At 55.1% G+C, this 23,887-nt stretch overlaps 1 protein-coding gene across 1 annotated transcript in view; it reads left to right on the forward strand.

The window, feature by feature from the left end:
- MYT1L (myelin transcription factor 1 like) overlaps positions 1-23,887 on the forward strand; it is a 161,520-nt gene that overhangs the window by 101,619 nt on the left and 36,014 nt on the right. The window contains exons 16-17 of the mRNA XM_045884010.3: positions 18,421-18,483; positions 23,001-23,084. Of these exons, the coding sequence (XP_045739966.1) occupies positions 18,421-18,483; positions 23,001-23,084 (147 nt within the window). The remainder of the gene's footprint in view (positions 1-18,420; positions 18,484-23,000; positions 23,085-23,887) is intronic.

Consider the following 23,887-nt stretch of genomic DNA (forward strand, 5'->3'; position numbering starts at 1 on the left):
TGGGGGATGGCCTCTCTCTCTTGGGACTCTGGGGGTGCATCTGCAGTTCCTGAGTGGCAGGCCCACCCTTCCCTCTCCGCTTGGCTGCCTGTCACCTCTCCTCGTCCCGAGAGCACATCCAGTGACCCCGGGGCCCGCCCCCCGTCACGGGCCATCCCACCCCACGCCTGACACCTGAGACAGACTGAGACTGAAGAGGGTAGACAGCTTCACGCTTTTCAGTTAGGACGTTTTGGGGCCAAATAGCTTGGAGTGTATACTCCTTTCCAAAATGTCTTAACGCCCAAGGGAGTATATATTCCTATTTGTTGGATTTTCTGTGTTTGCTTGTTTAAAATTCAATGTGTGATATCTTCAGCTTAGTTTTCCTGACTTAGCAAGGCCCCCGTGTATCCGTCAGAGACCCCCGAAACCCACTGGGCGGTGGGCTGGGTGACCTGGGAGGGGGGCAGGTCTGTCCCTGCCCCACACCCAGCGCCTGCCAGGCCCTCCACACTGAGCACATCCTGAGCGCTCTTCATGGAATGGTTCAGTCACTGTGATTGGCTCTGGCTTTTCAGAGAGGGACGGGTTTTTCTCCATCACACCTTCCTTCCTGTCAGAATAATGCCGCAGTGACGCAAAGCTTTGGCTTCTCCCTGAGCTATTTCTGCTTTCTCCCCTTTTCGTGTCATGACAACAATTTCTGCCATTGAAAATGCCCATCTCTGACTTTTAATTCCCCAGGGACCTCAAAGGCTATGAGTTTTTAGGCTAAGTAGAAATAATTTAAATTTGTTTCATTGCAAGTATTTGGGATCTATTTGTTTTCTTTAGAAAACTATTTTTTAAATCTAGGCGGGATGTTTCAGTTGCATTAACAGAGACTCCTCAAAGACCTGGAGGTGGTTAAATATCTTGGAGCTTTTTAAAAAACGGGCCGCAGGTGATAGTAAGCCTCAGGACCTGCGTCTCCTCCATCTCAAGGGTGGGGGGGTTTCCATCGCTCACTCTTGCCAGCTCAGGAGCAGAGAGCAGGCGTAGCAGCGTGGACCTCCAGGCCTCCTGGCTCGGGACCCAGATGGGCGGCCCACCACCGGGCAACCTTCCCAGGGACTCACCTCCCCGATTCCATCTACAAAGTGGGGTGACGTTAGCACCCACCTGGAAGTTCACTACAAGGATGAATGAGTTTGTGTTTGCAAAGTGCTCAGGATAGCAGCTGGTGCCCAGAAAAATCGATATAAACATTTGTTAATGAAAGAACAAGGTCTGAGGCAAGACGGTGGCAGGAAGCAGTCCGTGACAGCCTGGCGGGTCGGCCCAGGGGCCCCAGCAAGAATGAGGCTGACTGAACAGGGGGAGGGAGTCCTGGAGCAGAAAGACACAGACAATCAACACCTAAAGCTTGACCCAGTTCCAACGATGAGTGAATGAAGGAAAACTTCTCATACTGGAAACTCCAACAACCAAGATCAAAATATTTCAAAGATAAAAGGATTCCATCTTCCTAATATGTCTTTTTCTCTCTCTTGTCTAATAGGGTACAGTTTTAAAATACTTATATCAGACTTGCAAATCAGCCTTACAATCACCCACTGAAATTGTCCGTCAGCCCCTCAGACTCCCAGCGGCGCGATCCCCTTCTACGACTCCTACCCTCGCCTCCCCACCTTCCAGTTTCCCAACTGGCATATTTTGATCGTCCCAGTCTCTGTCGTTTCTTTACTTTTCAAACGATCTTGAATTCCTGCTTCAGTTCTCTTGCCTTTTTTGGATGACACGTGTTTTAAGATGAGAACATCATAGAAACAGCCATTTTTTTATTCAGCGGGCACTGTTGTGGGTCAGAGCCGTGCAGGCCACGTTGCGAAACGCGTCTCTCTCTTTCCTGTGTTCCTAGATCCAGGCCAGACCAGACCCCAACTTCTCGGGCACCTAGGACCCCAGATTAGATTTCAGTTTCCTAGCCACCCGCGAGTTACAGCGGCACGAGACCGTGCCCACGTCACTCTGGCTGGTCGTAGTCACACTGTACCGCGTGCTGTGCGGTCCTTTCTACAAATACCGCATCTCACACAAAAGCTGTGTTGATTCTTCCCAATTTCCGTGTGTCGGCCATGACCTCCACATCAGCTTCCGGGAGGCCCACGACATTAGCCTCCTGCTCGCAGGAATGACGGTCTCCGTGTGAAGCTAAGGCCTCCGGATGCAGAAGACGAGCGTCTGTGCCGGCCCTTCATTCACACCCAGTTCTCAGGACACAAAGCCAGCATTCCAGCAGACGTTTCCCAGTCCGGGCGCCAGGTGACGGAGACAGGTGCGCCCTCGGGCTGGGCAGCAGTGTGGCTGAGCACCAGCGATGCAGGAAAAGGGATGCGGGATTTGGGTCAGGGGGAATCATTTCAGACTCTTTCCCCTTCCTCGCTGCGTGGCTTCTGGCAAGTCATCCAAGCTTGTGAACTTCAGCTTTCTTCTTTGGAAAAAGCAGCCCTAGGATGTGGGTCTCCCAGGACTTCGGGCGTGGAGGCGGCGGGGGCGGGGCAGAGCTGGGCGCTCAAGACCCTCATTCCACAGGCCGGGCCACAGGGGTCAGACGCTGAGCAACTTTCCAGAGCCCAGAGCGACTTCACTGTAGGCTGGGCTAGAAGCCAGTCCGCCTGGGCCTGGCCTCGGCCCCTCCAGTCGCTCTGTCCCACGCACACACACCCGGATTTCCAGATCACTGCCCACGGGGAAGCCTTTGGCTTAGAGGGCAAGCACAGAGGAGGTCTAGACACCAAAATCATCTGATTCTCAGTTCATCGAAATTACAGCTTTCTGGTGAGGCTTCGTTACTCTCCTGGGGAACGATGACCGCTTCCGGGAGCCAGGCCAGCTGCTGGTAGAGACCGTCCTGTCCGCCGTGGCCCCTGCCCCGCTGGCTTCCTCTGGTACCCACGTCCCGCCGTCCCACCCTTGCTTTGTCCTTCTGAGAAGACCAGGATGCCTTCAAAATGCGCAGAGTGCCCCTTCAGCAGCAAACAGCGGAAGCAGGGTCAGGGCGGCTGGTGCCGTGAGGCCAGCGGAGAGGCACGACCGTCTGAAACCTGGGGCCCAAGGAGGGAATGCGTCTCCCTGCGCTGGAAGCCGTTCCCACGTGCGAGCCTGGAGGAGGGTCTGTGACTTTCAACGTGAGGACTGCGCTTTGATTTCAGCCTCTGAGCTGCTGTGCTCGCAGGTGAGACTCCAGCCCTGTCTTCTAGCTGGAGGAGAAACAGTCCCCATCAGCGTTGATGGGGTGCAGAGGCTCTCTCGACTTTCACCCAGAACAGGAGGACCTGGAGCTCACGGTGGACGGGACCCGTGGCCTTGGCTGGCATTGGAGGTTTCTGCTGGTGCCCTGGTCCAGGAGAAAAGAACATGCTGTCATGTTCTTCCAACATGTGTGCTGCGTGCGGTCCAAAGACAGCTGAAGTGAGGCGAGGTTTGGGGCTATCCCCCAAGTTCCCTCACAGAGCACCTCTGCCCCCCAGCACAGCCGCGGCTCGGGGGGTCCTGGGAGGTCCACAGACCCCATGGGGCCGTGTCTCTCTGAGGACCTTTGGGGTGGCCAGGCTGTCATGACCCACAGAGAGCAGGGAGGAGAGACCAGACCCCACGGGCCAGCACAAGGGGCCTGAGGTGCCCCCGGCTACTGGTGGGAAAGGACAAAGAGCCGATGATCCCTGGGATTCTTCCTGGGAAAGTAGCTGGTCTGCTGTGGACCGGAAACAAGTTCAGTGAATGACCTCGGTGAATAAATTCTCGTGAGCCCGGCAAGGATTGGCATCCCACTCATGGAGAACAAGAGCCCTCCGTGTCCAACTCCTCGGCCCGAGAAACTGACACGAAGGTTCATTGGTCCTTCCAGCAGCCAATTTTACAACCAAAGGATGAAGTTTATTTATTTTTAACGTTCTTTAAATTTAAAGAGTTTGTTGGGTCAATGATGCTTTTCCTGATAAAATAAATGAAAATCTTTGTGTTGGGATGAGGCGAACACAGTCTCCACATTCACACAGATTGATCCACATCCTGCTTTGGCCACTTACAAAATGGGCAGCGTGGACTAGCCAGCCTGAACTAGTTAGCCTGGGCTAGTTAGCCAGAACCTAGTTAGACTAAACTAGTTAGCCTGGACTAGGTAGCCTGGACTAGGTAGCCTGGGCTAGTTAGCCAGCACCTAGTTAGACTAACTAGTTAGCCTGGACTAGGTAGCCTGGACTACTTAGCCTGGGCAAGTTAGCCAGCACCTAGTTAGACTAACTAGTTAGCCTGGACTAGGTAGCCTGGACTACTTAGCCTGGGCAAGTTAGCCAGCACCTAGTTAGACTAACTAGTTAGCCTGAACTAGGTAGCCTGGGCTAGTTAGCCAGAACCTAGTTAGATTAACTAGTTAGCCTGGACTAGGTAGCCTGGACTAGGTAGCCTGGGCTAGTTAGCCAGAACCTAGTTAGACTAACTAGTTAGCCTGGACTAGGTAGCCTGGACTACTTAGCCTGGGCAAGTTAGCCAGCACCTAGTTAGACTAACTAGGTAGCCTGGACTAGGTAGCCTGGGCTAGTTAGCCAGAACCTAGTTAGACTAACTAGTTAGACTGGACTAGGTAGCCTGGACTACTTAGCCTAGGCAAGTTAGCCAGAACCTAGTTAGACTAAACTAGTTAGCCTGAACTAGTTACTTGGCTTTTTATGACACTGATCTTTTTATCTCTGCAACTGGGAAAATATTCATCTTCTCCATCTTAGGGGAGGATGACGTTAGAGGAGTTAGCGTGTAAGAACCTGACACCCAGGGAATCGCGCAGACTGATGTGATCAGACCAGAGAGAGAGAAGGGACGGTGCCAAGTGCTGGCGGCCACTCACCGCCCCTTGCCTGTGGGAGCTGAATGTGTTCCCCTCGTGCCTGAGAGTTGGGCTCCTCTTGGAGCCTGTGGGTGCCAGGCACGTAGTCCTGTCCGTCACACACACCCACGCATGCACACACGTACGTGCACACACAGCCCCACATGGGGAACGTGCTAAAGCAACGCCGTTGGCTAGGGAGAGGGCTGGATGGGGGTTCCAGTGCTAGCGACGCCCAGCATGCTTTGCCAACAGGCTGCGCCATCTTCCCTGGACCCTGTCTTTGGGATGACATGGGCGGGGCAGTTCCACGTGGGCCCACGCCCGAGGGTTCACACACACCACCAGGGTCCATGCTTTGTCTTCAGTAGCACGTACCAAAGGGACACTGGCAGCACATGATTCTGCTCTACGTGTTAGGACACTGAAGTGCCAACCGAGCTTTGCATCAGTGGGACTCAGACTCTCCCGGGTGGACCCAGGGGGCACCGTGGCTGCAGGGTGGCCTCTCGAGGCCTCAGGAGCCATGGTTCATAAAGCTCTGAGGCTGGTGTGCGTGTCCGGACAGCTTCCGGCTCTGGCTGTGCACTGTCGTCCCTCGTGGAAGACCATTCACAGGGCCTCCCCTGCTGGAAGGCCAGGCCTGCCCTGCCCTCCCCCACCCTCCGGGCCCTGCTGCTCCGAGTTTTCCTGCACATTATGGAACCTGCAGCATCAGGGGGATGATGGTTGCCATGGCAACTCACTCCTCATCCTGAGCCCCTCCGGGAGTCAGGGCTGCGTGCTGCGGGGGGGCGCCGGGGGTGAGGAACGTCCTCCCTGCCCTGCGGGAGCCTCCGAAGAGCCCCCCCACCACGGACAGTGACACCTGTCCTGTGTTTCGGGCCCACGGATGGGCCCCCAGAGACCTTCCCGCACAACAGCTAATGAGACAGGAAGATTGAAATGCCTGCCAGCCCCTTGACCCCTCAGAGATTTCCCAATTATAAAAGTTTTCCTCTTTTATTTCTTCCTCTTTTCCTTTCCTTCCTTTCCGGGAAAATCTTTCCTATTCCTCTTTATAGCTTAAATAACAAAAATCATTTTCAAAGTGATTCTTTTCCTAAGAAACGTCTTTTCAGTGTAGGCTAATGAAGTTTCCATGAAACTTGCATGAAAACGCACTCTGGAACAACCATATTTTAAAACGATTTTCTTAGAACTCAGATCTGAACTCGCTTTCCGAAACACAGGCAGAGACTGTACCCGCAGACCCGCAGCGTGATTTGCCAGGAGCCCTTTGCGCAGGCGCATCTCTGCGCCCTGGCGCTTACGTGGGCGGGAGCTGCGTGGACAGTGAGGGGTGTGTGTGCGCGCGGCCCGTAGCGCACCTGCTGGGATCGCCAACCGCGTGCGCCCGCGGGTTGCGCGGACCCCGCAGGGTCCCGGAGGGCCGCGCGCAGTCCGAGGCCCGCCCTCCGCGACAGCAGCGACGCCAGGACCACGGCTGTCACCCTCATTGCCTGACTTCCCTCCCCTTCTTCCTTTGAGCCTCCGGCTTCCTGTCCGCGGGCAGATGGCGACACGCTCGAGGACAGGACGCTTGTCCCGACGTGGTGGCCGCGAGTGGGCAGGGCCGGACTCGCTCGGACCAACCTCCAGGGACGGAGGAAACCACGCGCGTCCGTTTGGGGCCCAGATCACCGCGCGCCCGCACGCGGGGGCCTTGTGGGTACGGCCGCCCGGGTCAGTGCAGGGCGGGCCTTCCTACGAGAGCTAGCGCTCTGCTCGAGAGCCCCCTCCCCGTCCAGCGAGTGCGCCTGGGTGGGGTGAGGACGCTCCTTCGCCTGCTCTCCAGGGGAGCTTGCTCTGAACAGTGCCGCCCCACCCGCGCCTTCGGACCCGCCGCCACCTGCTGCCGAGTGCTTGTGCACTGCCCTCTCGCGCTGGCTTTTCCCTTTCTCTCCTCCCCACCGGCCCGCACGGGGACCCCAGGATGCTCCTCGCACAAGCGCTGCCTTCCCCTCTGCACCTGCTGCCGGCTCCCTCAGGCCGCAGTTCAACCCTGGTCTCCAGCTGATGGCCGCCATCGAGTCCCTTTGCTGCTTCCTGCTCTGGGCACCAGACAAGTGTCCCTGAGCCTGTTTGGTCCGTGACACGGCACTGATGGGGCAGAAGCCACACAGGATGCTTGTGAAGAGTACGTGTGTCAGTGGCCACCTTAGGGGCCCACGGTGATTATTGGCCTTTACGGAGTGATTGCTGAGGGCCCGGGCTTGGGGAGGGGCTGTCCTCAGCCACCCTCCCTGTGGAGCCCCAGGGCACGCACTCTGCCCTCTGGGATTTAAATGGGTGCAGGGCGGTCACCCATTCCTCCACGAGACAGGGACAGGTCAGCGGTCGGATCTCTGTGACCTGGGCCATCTTAGCTCTTACCCCTACTGGGGAGCTGAGTGCCGGTGGGCAAGGCTGTCTGATACCGTGGGTTTTGAGGCTAGGGTAGGCAAGGCACGTGCCCCGGGCAAGCGCAGGCCAGCTCACAGGCACTGAGCCTCTCCCACCGCTGTCCTGGCCCCTCTGCCTCCACATCAGACTTCCTGCGAGGGTGGGGCTGTGCACACCTCCCCTTCTGGGCAGAGGCCCCCTCAGCACCCAGCCTGCGCCCTACACCCAGACACGCAGCAGCCCCGCGGCTCAGCCCACTGACACCCCCTCAGGGTCCTCAGTCCGGCCTCCCCTGAGAGCTGCTGGGGGGCAGCACCCCGGGGCCAGCAGAGCCCCCGCTACCTGGGACAGGGCTCCCGTGTAACCCTAGCTGCAGGCATCCTGCTGAGAACGAGAAGGACGTTCAGGACGGGCTGCACTCGGTGCCACACACCTGAGCTGTACAGCATCTACACCAGCTCTGTGGACCGCGGGCCTCACCTGCTAACCAGAAGACCAAACAGCACAACCACCACTCCAGGCAGAAGGGACGAAACCATACACCTGCGCATCCGTCGGTGGCACCGGACCCTGAGCCCGGCACAGGGAGCAACCCAGGGCTGGCTGCGTCACCGCTCGGGCCCCGCCCGCTCCCCCAGAGCCCGCGTTTGGATGAGTGAGTGATACATAACCCGGGAGGGCACCCGGGGCTCCAGGCGCTGAGCTAGAGGTCAGGCTGGGGCACAGCAGCCTGAGAGGAAGGTTCTGGGAGGAGGTCAGAGGGACGGCGCTCAGCCAAGCGTGGTGCTCAGCTCAAGTGCAGGTCGGGAAGGCTGGCCATGCCTGCTTAGAGAGGAGACCCCTCGTGGGGGTGGAAGGCTGGTGTGAGAACGTGGGGACCCTGAGGCAGGGCTTTCCAGGCGCCCCGGGCCTGTCTGTCCTGCTGGGAGCATGTCCGCTCACCTGCGGAGACGTGGGTGCTGCAGAGAGGAAGAGATGGCCGGTCTCCCCGAGGGAGGGTCACCGGCTGCCCGCTTGGGCTGCCTCAGGCTGTGGACAGAGCCCTGGCCCTGGGAGCCCTTCGGGGTGGTTACTCGCAGGTGCCAGCCCAACCTGTCCTAGGGACCCCCACGCTTCCAGGGGTCTCCCACCTTGTTCTTGAGCGCAGGTGTTGGGGCAGGACCCTCCAGGAACGTGGCATGGTGAGAAAGCCCTTCCTGAAAGTGGTCCCGGGCCCTTAGGGACGTTTGGGGCAAGTGTCCCTCCTCCTTTCCCATCATGAGGGCGGCAACTCTGGTTCCTGCCGTCTTCTCTTCTCCAAGCTAAAATCTCCGAATTCTTTGTTAACTCAAGTGACATGGTTCAGGTCCTCTTGCCCTTGGCCACTGAGGAGGGTACTGGAGATTCACTGCTTCTGTCCCTGCAGGAGTCAGGGCACAGGACCAGCTCTCGGCGGGCAGAGCTTTGCTGCAGCCCACGTCCCATCGTGGGAGGAGGTCTGCCCCACGAGCGCCAGCGTCTCAGGGCGGCCACGTGTCCCTCCCATCATCCGCGTCCATGTGGCTTACCACGGTTTGCTTCTCACCTTGTTTCCGCAGCACATCTTTCTCTCTTCATTCTGTCTCTAACTTTCTCTTTCAACAAAGTACAATGGGAGATGCCCCAAACTTCAGGGCAGGGGCCGGGTGTGGGCAGCATCCTTTGCTCACAGCCTCCAAGGTGTCCCCTGCGCAGACCCATCCTCACTTCTCCCAGGTCCCTGATCTTCAGTTAAGCCTTCCAACAAGGAGTGAGAGCCTCTGGAGGAAACGGTCTCTGGTTTTCTCTCTAAGAGGTCAAGGGGTTGGGCCAAGGGCAGGCTCCATCATTGTGGGGTCTCCACCACAGGACACGTGTGGCCAGGCCGCTGGCTCTCAGCCCCGCCTCCGGGCCCCCAGCACCTCCAGAGCTACAGGGTCTTCTCTGCACGTCTGCGCGGCTCCTTGGCCCCTTCCTGCTGTCCTCTGCTCCCGCCTGCCTTGCTCTCTCCTTCTGGACTTGGCATCCCCGTCTTGAGCACTTGCTGGTTCTCGTCTTGTCCTCAGTGGAATGTATGTGCCCTTCAGATTCTGGAACCAGCACCCGGGGTCAACTCTTATAGCTGCAGGGTGTGGGCTTTGAGCCCCTTGGCTCTCTGGTCGGCCCCTCGTGATCGGAGGGAAACCACACGGTCAGTGGACAGTGTGACTCTTAGAAACCACTCTGGCTGTGTCCTTGGTACAGAAGTCTAGAGAAATTTCATCTCCCTTTCCTGTTCTCCTCTTCACTCTGCCCATTTTATGAGACACAAAGGGTCCTTGCAGATCAGTCACTAAAGATCTCGAGCAGATGAACAAGCGAGCTCTGTCTTCAAGCACAGAGGAGCCCGGCGTCAGGGGCACGCCCCACAGCAGCTTCGTAGGGCAGGAGCTACTGATAACGGGGACATTACAACGAGTCTAGCTGAGTGCGGCAGCACCAGGTTACAAGACAGGGCTGTGCTCATCAGGGCTCGGCGGCTCTTTGTATAAACTGAAACAATAGACTCCACCTGTTTGGATCTGTCTCTTTGCCTGTAAAAAAAAAAAAAAAGATATTTGATCAATCTATTTCTAAAAATTTTTGCCAAACTAAGAGTCTCTGAAATCACTTCTATATGTGACCAAAAAAAAAAAAAAAAACCAAGGAGAAAAGGCAAAGCCCACAGGAAGAAGGCTAGAATGCCATTCTTTGAAGAGAGAGATGACAGAGCAGAAAATAAACTAAAATATAGCTTACAACCAGGCAGTTACAAACGAGAGGATGGGGCAGGAGACAGGGTTTGGGGGACTGGAAGGGAGGGACACAGAGCCCCAAATGTGAGAGATAACAGAGAACTCCAGGATCACACAGGACGTGACAGAGCGAACGATTGTCTCGTCTCTCCTGATTAGAACGGAAAACGCTTTCTCTGAGACAAAAGAGAGATTCAAAAAATAAAAGACCCACAAATATGACAAACCGAGGCGAAACAGGATGAACAGAAATAGGAAGAACCTTAGCAGTAGGAACAGGGTCTCTGCTGAAAGGGAAACTGTGTGGCCCCAGAGCCGCTCCCTCCCTCCGTCGCCAAGACCTGCCTCTCCTAATGCTCACTCACGTCTGTGAGCCCTAGGAAACTGAGCTGCTTGTAAATCATGTAAACCTCCTTCGTTTAACTTCAAAGCAGTTTCAAACCGTCTGTGAACAGAAAAATGCACCTGATGTCCCCCAGTCACTGTGGCTTTTACAGCCCGAGCCAGCAGCCACGTGGACACCACGGCACGCTCCCACACAAATCCGTGTCTGGCCCAGCAGGCCACTCTGGGCCTGGGTGTCCTCAGACGGGAAGGAGCCACGTCCGTGCTGGCCTGCATGCCCTTCGGAGCGGGGTGTGGACTGGGGCATGCACCTGCAGGTAGCGGTAGCTTAGCCAAGAGAGGGTCCTCGTGGTCATGCTAGGTCATCCGTCTGTCTCAAGTGCAGTCCACCTGGTTCATGATGCTGAGAAAATTGGCGTGGCTGAGCCAGCAGCCTCCGCAGGGCACCCCCTCCCCGTCCCCGGGCCACCCCGATCAGGGACCCTCAGCAGTGGGCATGACCAGTGGGATACGGTCCCCCGGGCCCCCCGTCCTTAGAGAAAGCATCCCGAGCACAGTCGGGGTGCACATTCTTGCACATCTCGTCCCCCCGGCCCGTGGCCAGAAAGCATCCCCTGCCACAGCACGCACACACACGTGTCCTTCCAAACCCGCTCTCCCTACACACCAATGACTCTGGCTGCCTGGGGGCTCAGTGCGACCGGCAAAGGTGAGTGCCTCCTCGTGGGCCCCGCGCAAGGTCTCTGCATGCCCCGGGGTGACGCCCGCCCACCTCCCCAGGGCGCGGTGCGCGCAGACGCCACGCAGGCAGGACGTTAGAATGCTGGTTTCTGTTGCCTTCGCTCAGCCACACCAGTCACCTTCTGTGTGTTTTTTTTTGCATGGGTCCTCCGAGTCCAATTCCAATTCTGACTCCGGCCGCCCCAGTCTCTTGTTTAGCCGCTCCACTGCTGCTGGACGTGCATGTGCTCCGGCAGCAGGTTCCCATGGACACGCCCTGTTAAGTGACTGGGACGTCAGGATGTGCTAGGTACGTTCGGCCGCACTGGACAGGAGCCTACTCCTGGATGCACCTGGGACCTCTCAGCGGGCAGCGGTGCGGTGTGGCGGCGAGGGCCCCCGTTAGGCTCCCTTCCGCGGACAAGGAGGCAGCATGACCGATGACTTAAGCTTAAGATGTGTAGGCTGCATGTTTGGAAACGATGAAACGTTGCATGCCGCATGAACAGCAGAGCGGCCGCGGCACCCCCGCACCTTGGCTCCATGTCCCCGGATGACGGGCGGGGGGCGTCCAGGCTCCGCCTCAGCTCTGCATGGGGCCCTATGGCCGGCGCCCGCACACTCCCAGGGAATCCCGGGGCCCAGTCGGGGAAGCACAGAGGGGACACAGCACATGTTAGGATGGAGGTGACCCGAGGCTGACGGCAGGTGCGTGAGCCCCTAAGTCAGAACGCAGACCTGCCAGAAAGATCCCGTTTGTCCGTGGGCTGTGCATGAGGGAGCCATCCCCGTGGACTTCGCAGCGTGCCGCGTGAGCTCTGGGCCTCACGGCACTGATGGACCCCCTGAGCCACCCCGACATCCACCTGCTACTCCCACAGCCTGCAGCGCCTCGGCGCTCCGCCCTCCAGGGCCCCGGAACCAGAACTCTGAGTGATAGCCACAGGATCACTCCCGGCCTTCTTAGTGCAATGAAGCCTGACCCATCCAGAAATGCGATCTGAGTCAGCAAAATGAGGGTTTTTTTTTTAACCACGTTAAGAGTACCTTTAAAACTTTTTTTCATTTATGGGTTTGTTTTGAGTGTAATTTAAAAAGAAAGGTGCTGGGAATCAAAAGAGAAGATGTCTTTTGCTTCCACGTTCCATACATCACACAGCAAGTCTTCTACCTAAATTCTTCTGATAGCACTGTGTCCACTGTCCACTTTGAAATGTGTAGGGTTTCATAAGGAGTGTCCTACACATCCCACGTGAAAGCCCTCGCCCGACACCCGAGGAAAGAGGATAAGACAAACTCTAGGTGTCAGGGGACAAAGCAAGAAGCAAATCCAAAAATGCTCCCCTGCAGAACTGCTTCCCCGAGGGGTGGGCGCTCAGGGGCCGCAGTGGGCGGCACCCCAGCCAGCCCCCTGGGGGTGAGCGGTGGCGGTGCAGCTGGAAGACCCCAGGGGCCCCCGAAGGGGCCAGGGCTCCACTCCCCAGCTCAGAGTGTCCGCCCCACGGCTGTGTCACCAGTTATTTCTGGAGGGAGGCTGGGCTGGGGGACGCTTGGAAAATACTACATGCCCGCATGGGGACCTCTGTGTCCAGCTGCAGAAAGCTCAAAATATGCATACTTAATATTGAATTTCCAAAAAAAAGAGAAAATTATTGAATGCCTTACAAGTTAAGAAGCAATCTGCAAGATTTTATCTTTCCTTGAGTTTCAGGTAATATATCTAAGAAATTGTGCAGAAGTAATGTATAGTGCTTTTAAGTGACCTGGTTTCGTTCCATTTAGGGAGAAAATTGCAGAGGTATGACATAAGAATCAGTATATGTCATTTTTCCATTAGAAATATCTTTATTTTGCACTCCTCTGAATTTCTTTATTATTTCCCATTTATATGACAAAAAAATCAAAATAAAGAAATATATTTTCAGAACCATATCTCTTAAGACAAAAAAAAAGTGTTTTTTTTAATTGAACTTTTTATATAAATGAAACAAAGACATATATGTGGCCTGAATCATTCCAATTTACAAATACATTTTACTACTAGAGACAATGCCTAATTTTACATTTTCATGTTTCTTTTAAAATTGAGGGCCATAAAAAATTATTTTTTTATATATATTCTGTGTTTTACTTACTAAGTTCCCTTGTTAGAGTTGCCATGGAAGAAATGAGCAAGAAAGGTTGTAAAGGGCCTTCCCATGAAATTCTCCCAAGAACTCGAGTATGTCACTCTGACATTTGGTATGATGATTCCAGATCTTCTGTGAGTCCTCTTCTGTATATTTTTAGCTATTCTACTCAAATCAGGGCATGTCTGCAAGTCAGTCTTCTAGGGCAGTTTGATGAGGTAGGTCGACTACACAGAGAGTGAGGATGCAGTTCAAACACGCCCACAGTGCTTTCAGCCTCTATCAGATTTTTAAAAATAAGTAATTGACTCTTATCAAGATAAGAGATCATGAGATGCCTCCAAATATTTTTTTCCTGTAAGTTGATTTTGGGGGAGACAAGCTCGGTCTCCCCCAGCAGGCCTGCCAGCTCAGACTGAGTCAGACGTGAATGCCATGAGTCCTGGGCTGGTGCACTCAGGGTGGATTGCCTCTTGGTCTTCAGGACAAGGTCATTCCCCAGGAAGTAGATGGTGAGAGGCTGGCCCAAAGGAGCCTGGGGCTTAGCCACCTGGTATCCAACAAGGATGCCTTGGCAGTGCATTCGAGTCCCCCAGAACAAATGCTTGTGTGCGTAGAATCTGCCTTGGACTTTTTCTGAGGTGCTCATGACGTATCACTAACAGGACTGATGCAACACGGTTGACCGGTCTCAGCTCATGATGTGTAGTGACTGGCACTTTAGTGTGGACATCCGTTCAACTGGGAGAAAGTGTCCTGTTTTAGATGTCTTCCTTAATATAACTATTTATCAAATCCTCATATTTATTTTCAAAAGAGGGGGGCATGACAGCACATGGAGGAAGCACTTTAAAGATATTCTTATCAATAATTAATTGATGATACAACTTGTCAGTGGATTTAGTGATTTCCATTTTGCCCACCCTGTCTCAGGACAGGGGTTTTGTAAATGGGAGAAAACAACACGGTAGTAGGTCGTTATGTCTTGCTGAGGGACAAAGCAGGGACAGGCAAGAAGCCTGTGGTCTATTGTCACATTTTTGAGATGTGCGCCAATGCAAAATCACATGGTTTTCATGATTATGTATTTCAATGTATAGACATTAAGTTATGTTTTGATATTAGGGGATATATCTCATGACCTCATGATATACCTCATGTGGGTGTGATCAGTGACAGTTCCTATATAGGTCCAAGCAGAATGTGTCCTTGGGTGGGGAGTAGTTGAGAGAAGCCATGAGCACACAGGGCGTTCTGGGAGGTTTGGGCTCACAGGTCTCTTTGATGTCTTAGATCCACAAAAGCAACACAAACCCAGTTCACTCCTACTTGAGAAGGACTAGTTCCATGAAATCAGAAATCCAGAAGTTTTGTGAATGGTCCTGATATTTTTTTTTTTTCAGATTTTGCTTGGATTCTGCAAAACTTAAACACTGTTTAAAACATTTTATCATGATTTTTCCCATTGCCATTCTTAAATGTCTTTTTAAGACCAATATTTCCAGCCAGATGATAACATGCACTACCCCAAATTATTTTCTCTTGGTGTATTACTTAAACCCAAGACAAATGCAAGATCATGGATAAGGCATAAATGTTTTTTGTCTTGAAGACATCCATGAGGCAGCAAGTCTAGCTCTAAGATCATTTTTTCATCATGTGTGTTCTCAGAGTATTTCCACCAAGAGTACCTTTGGAGGGGAAGAGAAGTGATATTTGAGGCAAGTGTTTTATGTCACAGAACTTTGCATCTCTAACCACGGGAACTTAAAATAGCCTTGGTGCTCTTGTCCCTGATAACTGCCAGGAAGCGCGGAGGGCGGTGAGGGTCTGGTGTGCTTCCCTGCGGCTGCCGAGGACTTCGGCGCGGAGAACCTGTGCCTGCCTTATGGGGAGTTTCCATGGAAACCCAGTCAATCTCTTCTGCCATTTCAAAACCCAAGCTGTGCAGCACATGGTACTGTCTGATTTTATCCACGGGGGATTTTGATTACCCACATGGGCCTCCCTTCACGGAAAAGATGTGCTTGCTCTTAGATGGGTAGATGCAAATCGAATTTTTGTAAATCGATTTTACACCACCCCTTTATCAAGGGTCCTGGAGCTGGCTCCATCTGAGAAGCAAATACCCCTTTTGTTAGGTGAATAATCACTCCTTCATTCACCGACTTCAGAAAATTTTATTTTTGAGGGTTGAGATTTCTTAAAGCTAGGAAATCTGTATGTAAATCTAAGAATTTAAAAAAGCCTTAAAGTCTTGAACAGCAACAGAAAAATGACTACGTAGAGCTGATAGAAGAAAAGAAACCGTTCTGGGCTGCCTTATGTGGTCCAGAAGCACCACCTAAAGATGAAAGAGCCGAATTACCAGCCCTGACAAAACCGGGAGCGGCTGGGCTGTGTCAGGGGAAGGCAACAAAGAAAGGCCGTGGGCTCCTCTGAGCAGGCATCCCAAGCCCCGGCCCTGGGCTACAGCGCTGGGCTTGAGCAGTCGAAGGGGGTGAAGGCAGGAGAGCCTCCCCGGGAAAGAACTCATGGCAGGCCCGGGAGCAGCTGTGCAGGGGTGTGGCCGGCGAGGAGCAGACTCAGGTCACGCAGCCCGCAGGCTGCAGGCCTGGGACTCCACCCCATCTGCCTGACTTGAAGTCTTGACAAGAAGAGCAAACCTTTTAAGAAAGCAAGAACTCTTTCTGGAAATCTTTTTTCTTTCCCAACACAGTGGAAGCTCTGAAAATGGGCCAGATCAATATTTTGTTTGTTGTTTGCATGGTGATAGAGGACATTTTAAACGCCTCTTTTTTTTTTTTTTTATTGCCTTTGTAAATGGCTTAAACACACAAAATCTACTCTGAAAATCTTTCTCTCTCTTTTTTTTATAATTAGTCAAATCTGATTTTCATTTGCATTAGTTTGGTTATAATGCCTCACTTTAAATCTGAACAGAATATGTCAACCTCCTACAGCCCTCACCAAAAAAAGGCATATTGAAAAATTTCTACTCGTGTTAAAATGAATAAATTTTAAATAAATTTGCACTGAGTGCTTAAATTAGGAAGAGTTTGGGGATTTTTTTTTTTTCTAAAGCAAAAAGCAAGGCCAAGTGTATATTATTGGCTAGTGGGAAACATTTCTGTTTCTTGATACATTTTCCAAACAAAGTTGCATGAAGATGAGCTTCTCTTAGACGGAACGATTCTCATTGCTCTCAGATCGTCCTCCCTCTGCGAGCGCTCTGGGCAGGGGCTCTACCCGCATGAGGTGCCCTGTGGGAGGTCAGCCAGCGAGGTCGAGTCACCCCCCTTATTATTTAGAAAGTAATTACTTAGCAATCAGCAGAGGAGTCTTGTGATCAAACTTTAATTGTACATAACCAGCTGTTGCTTTAAAATCAGGTCAACAATCCGATTTTGGGTTGTTGCTGTTCTTGATACATAGATTCCACTTTAAACGCCCCATTGTTCTGCCTCAAATGCCTGTTTTAAAAATCCCTGTTCCAAGTGCGCACACCAGTGATGTTCGCCTCCCCGCTTGCCTCTGTGCCCTCGCAGTGGGCTGTAAACTGAACTAACCTTCAATATGATGCAGCAGAGGGCGCCTGGGTGGCTCAGTTGGTTAAGCGACTGCCTTCGGCTCAGGTCGTGATCCTGGAGTCCCGGGATCGAGTCCCGCATCGGGCTCCCTGCTCAGCGGGGGGTCTGCTTCTCCCTCTGACCCTCCCCCCCTCAGGCTCTCTCTCTCTCTCTCATTCTCTCTCTCTCAAATAAATAAATAAAATCTTAAAAAAAAAAAATAGGATGCAGCAGACACCAAGCTCCGTTCCTCGAGAGCTAGGGCTCTGGTCCCTTTCTGAGGACTGAAGGAGGTGTAGACAGTGTCTGAATACCGAACACTGTTTGCGCACGCGAGTGTCGGCACGGGACGCCCCCAGTCCCATCCCTGTGCAATGCCGAGGGACCCGCAGGGCGCAGGGGAGCGAGTGTTCCCCAGCCCCGGCTCAGCATCCAGTTTCCACCGGGACTCTCCGAGTGCAAAGCAAACTGAAACTCCTCAGAAGCAGTAGACATTTATTAACTATGCGAAACGTATGATTTTTGTCCTTGCCAGGACCTCGGGGCTCCCTGCGTGGGGGCGGGGACACAGGACACGATCCACGTGTCACTGCTGCTTACTAAGTCCCGTCATCCTTGGTGGGGTTTGTGTTGTTTTGTTTTTTGCTTTTTGCTGTTGTTGTTTTTTAAATATACAAAGTTTATGGAAAAAAGAACTTTTTCTTAATTTTTGTCCTTAATTTTTACATTCCTGGTGGGTACAAGAAAACTAAAATAGCATGAACTGAAATGTCTCTGTAGTGCCACCTGATTGTTCTTGAGACGGCTCATTTAGGAAGCTGTATGAAGGGCATTAATTATAAAACTTTTTAAAGCACATTCTGTCCCATTCGGGCAATGGCAGTGTGGTAGTTAAGAACCCAGGGGACGTGGCCTCGCTCGGCTCAAACAGGTGTAGTGCGGGTATCGAGAGGTACTCGCCATACCTGGTTGATCGAGACACCTGGCCTCCACTCGGGTCAGCTAAAAAGGCTTCAAGGCAACTCAAACCTACCTGATTGCCCAGCGAACCCCAGCGCCCCGCTCCAGGCTGCTGCCATCACGGGGCTCGGGGCAGCCAGTCAGCCCGCCTTGCCAAGAGTCCGTTTCCCGGGAGCCCGTTATAACGCTGCTATTCCCAGTGTAGACCAAGAGCAGTCTCTCAGGCCTCTGTGCACACCCCTCCATGTACAAATCTTGCTTCGCACGTGGCTGCTGAAGCTGAGTCCCACTGAAACCAAAGTAACAAGAAGGGAGGGTGACCTGAACTATTTGGAGGGAACAGACTGGCGTAAACAGCATCGGGACCAGGATGCTCCAGGGCTTGTTGCCACCGAGGCAGGTACTGACATCCGTGGTCCTTCTGGAAAGTGCCGTTGTGCTTGGAAGGAAGAAGGTAGCCAAGGTTGGTATCTGGTGGTGTGGTCAGTGGACACAGGTCCCTGTTCCCAGCCAGGAAGCTTCCGGCTCCATCTGTCTCTTTCAAGTAGGGAGGTGAAGCATTCAGGAGTTTGCTTTCTGGATAGAGAAGGGGGTTAATTGTTCAGGGGACTTTCTTTCTCTCAAGTCAATTGCCCGTTCTGCATTTTTAATTGTAGGTGCCCCACCCCTGGCTGTGATGGCTCTGGGCACATCACCGGGAACTACGCTTCTCACCGGAGGTAAGCAAGATGCCTGTTCTCTTCCTCCCTCACCCCTTACCCCCCGGGCATCGGCCGGCTCCGCGCATGCTCAGTTTGGCCCACAGCTACATACGGTCTACAGACTTGGACCGCAGAGCAGCGCCGTCCTCGGGGTCCTTCCTTGGACAGCAAGCGCACCCCCTGGCACGCACCGGGCTCACCTGCAAGAACGTTTCTCAGTTCAGCCAGCAGCAGCCTTTCCAAATCGGAAGAGTGCCGGGAAAACACCCATCGCAGGCATATTATAAGGTCCCTGGGACAGTCACTGAGAGGCAAGCGTTCCAGCACCACTGGGAGTTGGCCTCTTAAACAGGAAGATGTGAGCTGCCGGCTGTCCAGCCATTCTAAGCGAGGAGCAGAGCTGAAGACACGGAGACGCGCTCTACGGAACTCATCGCAGGCCCTGGGGCTCCCGAGGAGGAGGGAGTGTCTGAAACGCAGCATAGAGATCCTGTCATGTATGCCAGGCCATACATCAGAAGTGAGTTGAAAGAAGCTTTGGATACGTTGTCTTCACAAAAGTGGATCCAGACCTGTGGCCAGGTGCCCCAGTTTCATGTCCTGTTCCGTTAGTGGCAACGAGCCAGGGCCAAGGTAAAGACAAAGACGTTCATGAACGAGGACCCATCCAACAATGGAAAACAGTGCTGCACCCAGAAAATATGGACACTAAGTTATACGATGCTGTTGCCTTGTCAGTCTGAATTTCAGATGATAAAGTGGACGTTCCTAAAGTCGATGAGCATTTGCGCTTCAAATGTATCTCCCACAAGAAGAATAAAGAAGAGGAAGGGAAGAGAGAGACAAGGAGAGAGGGGGGGGGGGGGGGAGAGAGAGAGAGGGAGGGGGGGAGAGAGAGAGAGGGAGGGAGGCGGGGAGAGGAGAGGCCCCTCAGAGAGAGTGTTGGTCGTGGGCTGCCCACCAGAGGGAGGGTGTTTGCCAGCCGACCCCACTGAGTGGATCGGTGGATGGTGTGGAGCATGTGGCCGCCCGTGTGGCCCGGTCGCCGTGGTCAGAGCAGGGGGCGCTCACTGGCTGCTAGCACGGTTTGGACGAGGGACACAGCTCCCACGGCGGGTTGCTTCCTCACAGGGATCCTCCTGAGAGCCTCGCACTTCTGTGCTCACGGTGCAAGCAGGTTTCGGCAGCTCCAGGCTGGGGCACGCACAGACTCGGAGTGCCCACGGGGAGAACTGAATCGTGGGGTCACGGGAGGATTCTTCACGCTCCTCCTCTCCGCCAGGGCTGTCCACCTGGGTGCTGCCGACACTCGGGGTCGGACGGTGCTTTGCTGTGGGGCGTCGAGCAGCCTCCGGGCTCGACCCAGCAGACCCAGCAGCACCATCTCCGCCACTCGTGGCAACCCAAGAAGTCTCCAGACGTCACCAAGTGCTCGCCGGGACCACCCCCAGGGACGGGAGCAGCCTTGTGGCGCTGAGCCCGCTGACCGGGCCGGGCAGAGCCCGCCGCTGTGTGCGATGCAGAGATTGAGTGTTACCACCTGCAGTTACCTGCCAGAGCAACATCGCTGCCTTAGAGTAAATTCAATTCAACTAAAAACTCCAATTAAGTATAAAAACTCAAGCCCATTCTATGCTACCCTTTATTTTAATTTGCCTTGAAAAGAAATGTCTGAGTGCTCACGTGGCCAGAACTTCCAGCGTCAAAACGTGAACAGTTGCTGGTCCCTTAGTGTCTGACCACGGCACAGGGGCCACGGCCCTTGTCCACAACGACAACGAGGATCCTCTCTTGAGCCGGCCCTTCCCCCGCTGCCCAGCGTGGTCCCGCCACACGGGCTCCCGAGGGCCCATCACCCCTCTGACGCGTCATCACTCACACAGGGCGAGAGACCCCAAGGCCAGGAGGTGTCCCCCGGCGTGGAGCCGCGTCTGTGCTTTCCAAGAGCCCGCGTGGGCCTCGGACACCCGGGACCGCCTTGCAGGCTCAGGGAGCCACCGCACATGGAGGGTTCCGGGATGTCCCCTCATGACAAGGACGGTGTTTGCTGAGCACCTGCTACCGGCCATGGGCATTACTGAGCACTTTGCCTCTCTAGTCTCGCAGTGCTATGAGACTGTTATCTTTGCCCTGATCTCATGGAGGAAACCACACAGCAACCACATCGCCTCCAGTCGAGGCCCGACTCCCCGGGGCACGTCCACGTGCCGGGCGCCCCAAGCCGTGGCTGCCTGATGCAGACAGGTCGCCGGGGCCTGAGTCGGCAGCGAAAGGAAGGGACCAGGGGCTCTCCAGGTGGGGCCGGGGTCCCAGGCACAACAGGGACACTCCTTGGGCCTGCTCAGCGCGGCCGTCGATCCCCACACAGGCGCACATCTCTTCAGCCAGAGAGTCAGGGACGCAGCGCCTCTCTGTCCACCACAGCGAGCCCCCCACACGGCACTCCCTAGGCGCCCGCCTAGGCGCCCGCCTAGGCGCCGCCCGCACACCCCACCCCGGCCTTGCCCCCACCCACAGAGGGCAGGGGTTCTGAAAGTGTCTGCGGTGTTTCCAAAATCCATGAGATCTCCGATTCAGACTCAGACACGCCGCGCGCCCCCCGTGTCAGCGACATGGAACCGTGGGACATCTATGCAGGAGACGTCATCATGTAGAGTACAAGTGTCACCCGGGATTCCCGGATCCGAAAGCGTGGCTCGGAGGTGACGGGCTCATGCAGGAGGAGATCGGAGCCGGGAATGAAAGCGGTGGCGGCCGGGACAGCAGGGGTGGTCAGCAGGTCTCCCCGCCCAGCCGGCAGGGGCCGAGGGCGCACAGAGTCCCCGCTGCGCGAATGGCCTGGACGAAGGTGAACGAGCACACAGCTCAGCGCTCGTGGCTTTAGTCGCACGTGCTACGTAAGTGGACGGCATCAAGCACGGCACACGTGACGCAAGGGACAGGGCTCCCCGGGCTCCCGGGCCGGGCGGTCAGCAGGGCCCCTGCACCCAGGAAGACGTCTGGGACGACGTGCCTGCGAGCAGGCGGACGGAGCGGGGGCGGGGGCAGCGGGGACAGAACTGGTGGCAGGGCCGGGCCCCGGGAGCCTCGTGCGCACGTGGAGGAATTTGGCGGCGAGCCACTGGAAGGTCTTAAACAGAGTGCCTGAGTGCAGCGCCCGTGAGCGCCGGCCTGGTCTAACGCAGCGTCTCGGAGGGAGAAGGTGGCCGATTTCGAAGATACTTAGGACACGCTGGGCCCGTGGCTGCAGCAAGGAAGGAAGGGAGGGGCACAAGGAGCGTGAGCACGGTCAGGGCCCCAGGGCAGGCAGGACACGGACCCGCAGATGCGGAGGCTGCACCAGCCGCCGGAGGAGCGTCCCAGGGGCTGCAGGTGGCCCCCTGCCCCGGGGCCAGGAGCGCCCGCCAGCTTCAGGTCACGGTGACCTGGGCAAGAGCACTTTTCCAGGCAGAGATGAGAAGCCAGACCACGGTGAGGGCAGCTGCTGAGCAGTCAGAGGTGGGGCAAGAGGACCCCCACTTCCCTAGGTTTTACCTCAAAACGGAGTCGGGGGGGGGGATGAAGGTAGCTGGAGAGAGAGAATGCAGGCATACCTGGTCTTTCCCGTGCCCCTGCTGAAGGAGACAGGCGTGAGGGGGTAGGAACACATGCCGTTGGAGACAGGAGGGGCCGGCCTGGGCGCCCGAAGCCCCAGCCCAGAGCCCAGGCCCCCCGCACGCCCCCTCTGACTGCGGGTGCTGCTTCTCACCGCAGAGGAGCCCGGCAGCCTCACAAAGAAGGAAAAAGGCGGAGGACACAGGGTGCCGTGCTGGGGAACAGACCTCCCGTGGATGGAGCCGCACCTCCACCTGAGAACCCACGTGCCCGGAAGGGAGCTGGGACTGACCCAGGAAGGACGCACCGCAAGCCCAGGCCCAGCGGGGACAGTGGCCCGAGCCCCGCCTGCACCACTGCTGTGTGTCTTCCCTGGAGTCCGAGGCCACGTGTCCTGGGCGTCTCAGTAAAAGGCCTAGTTTCTGGTTCTTCAGTTCTTTGCAAGGAATCCCATCTATTCTATATATTCTTGTGTATAATCTCATGTAATAGCCTATTGTCAGGCTATGTATACGCCCATCCATACGTGAGTACTTTTTCTGTTCCAGCTGGAAATTTTCCTATAGGTAAATGTGAGCTTCTATTTCCAAAATTTTGACAATCCCTCTGTACCTTCTGCAGACACACTGAAGTCTATACCATGTTCCCCCCAGAGGGCAGGGCTGGGGAAAACGGGTCACCAAGAGAGACCCAGGGAGTGCGTGTTCTCTTGCTCCAAGTGGCCCCTTCTCTGCGCCTGGCCGCCCATCCTCTCTCAGCCAGGCACCCCAGCCTGTCTCCACGCAGAGGGGCTGCCCCCAGAACGGCCCTCCTCCCAGAGTTTGTGCTCATGGGGAGAAGCTCCGGCTTCTGCAGAAAGCGGGGTCCGAGCAGCCGGTGCGGGAAGGAAGCCAGCCGGCCCCGCAGAGCGGATGTCTCCTGAAGCCCTGTCCCTTCTCTAGTCTTTCAGGTTGCCCGAGAGCAAAGAAGAGCGGCATCAGGATAGCACAGAGCAAGGAAGACAAAGAAGACCAGGAGCCCATCAGGTACACGTGCAGGCTGGGCAGGGAGGGGGCGGGCTTCCGGCGGGATCAGCGGGGAGGAGGGGACGTCAGTCACCCCAAGGCCAGATCCGGAATCCGCACCCAGAGCCCCCTTGCCGGCCGCTGAATGCACCACCGAAATAGCAGGTGGTGTAGCCAGGGACTCTCCACACATCTGACGCTCTGAGTAACGGGACCCCGAGACGCTTCCCTCTAGCCCTGGGGGTTGGACCCCGGACGCTTCCCTCTAGCCCTGGGGGCCGGACCCCGAGACGCTTCCCTCTAGCCCTGGGGGTTGGACCCCGGACGCTTCCCTGTAGCCGTGGGGGTTGGACCCCGGATGCTTCCCTGTAGCCCTGGGGGGCGGACCCCGGACGCTTCCCTCTAGCCCTGGGGGGCGGACCCCGGACGCTTCCCTTTAGCCCAGGGTGGGAAAAGCAGTTCGCTGACTGGGAGAGGCAGATCCACGAATGTCTACGAAGGCATCAGCTCCAACACTGAAAGCCAACATTGGCCAACATTCTGGCTTTTGAGAATCGTGTAGCTGCTGTCTGCCTTGCTCTCAGGCAGGCCGTGAGAGCCATGGGTGCCTGGGGCTTCCCAAACTGATGCCCAGAACCCAGGTCCCAAAAATCCCTAAGATAAACCTGGCACTGTCTTCCTGAAATGTTGATCTCAGTGTCTTTGGAGAAAAATGTTTGATTAAAACAAGATAAAAATTAATTAAAAAGTATTAAAATAAACCTTAACCAAGTAAATGGGTGCTATAAATTTTGTAGAATGTAAACTTTGCCATTAAAAAGAAA

Source organism: Mirounga angustirostris, unplaced genomic scaffold, assembly GCF_029215605.1.
Source record: "Mirounga angustirostris isolate CCGP_5_RB_7025 unplaced genomic scaffold, mMirAng1.0.hap1 SCAF_10, whole genome shotgun sequence".
Classification (NCBI taxonomy): domain Eukaryota; kingdom Metazoa; phylum Chordata; class Mammalia; order Carnivora; family Phocidae; genus Mirounga; species Mirounga angustirostris.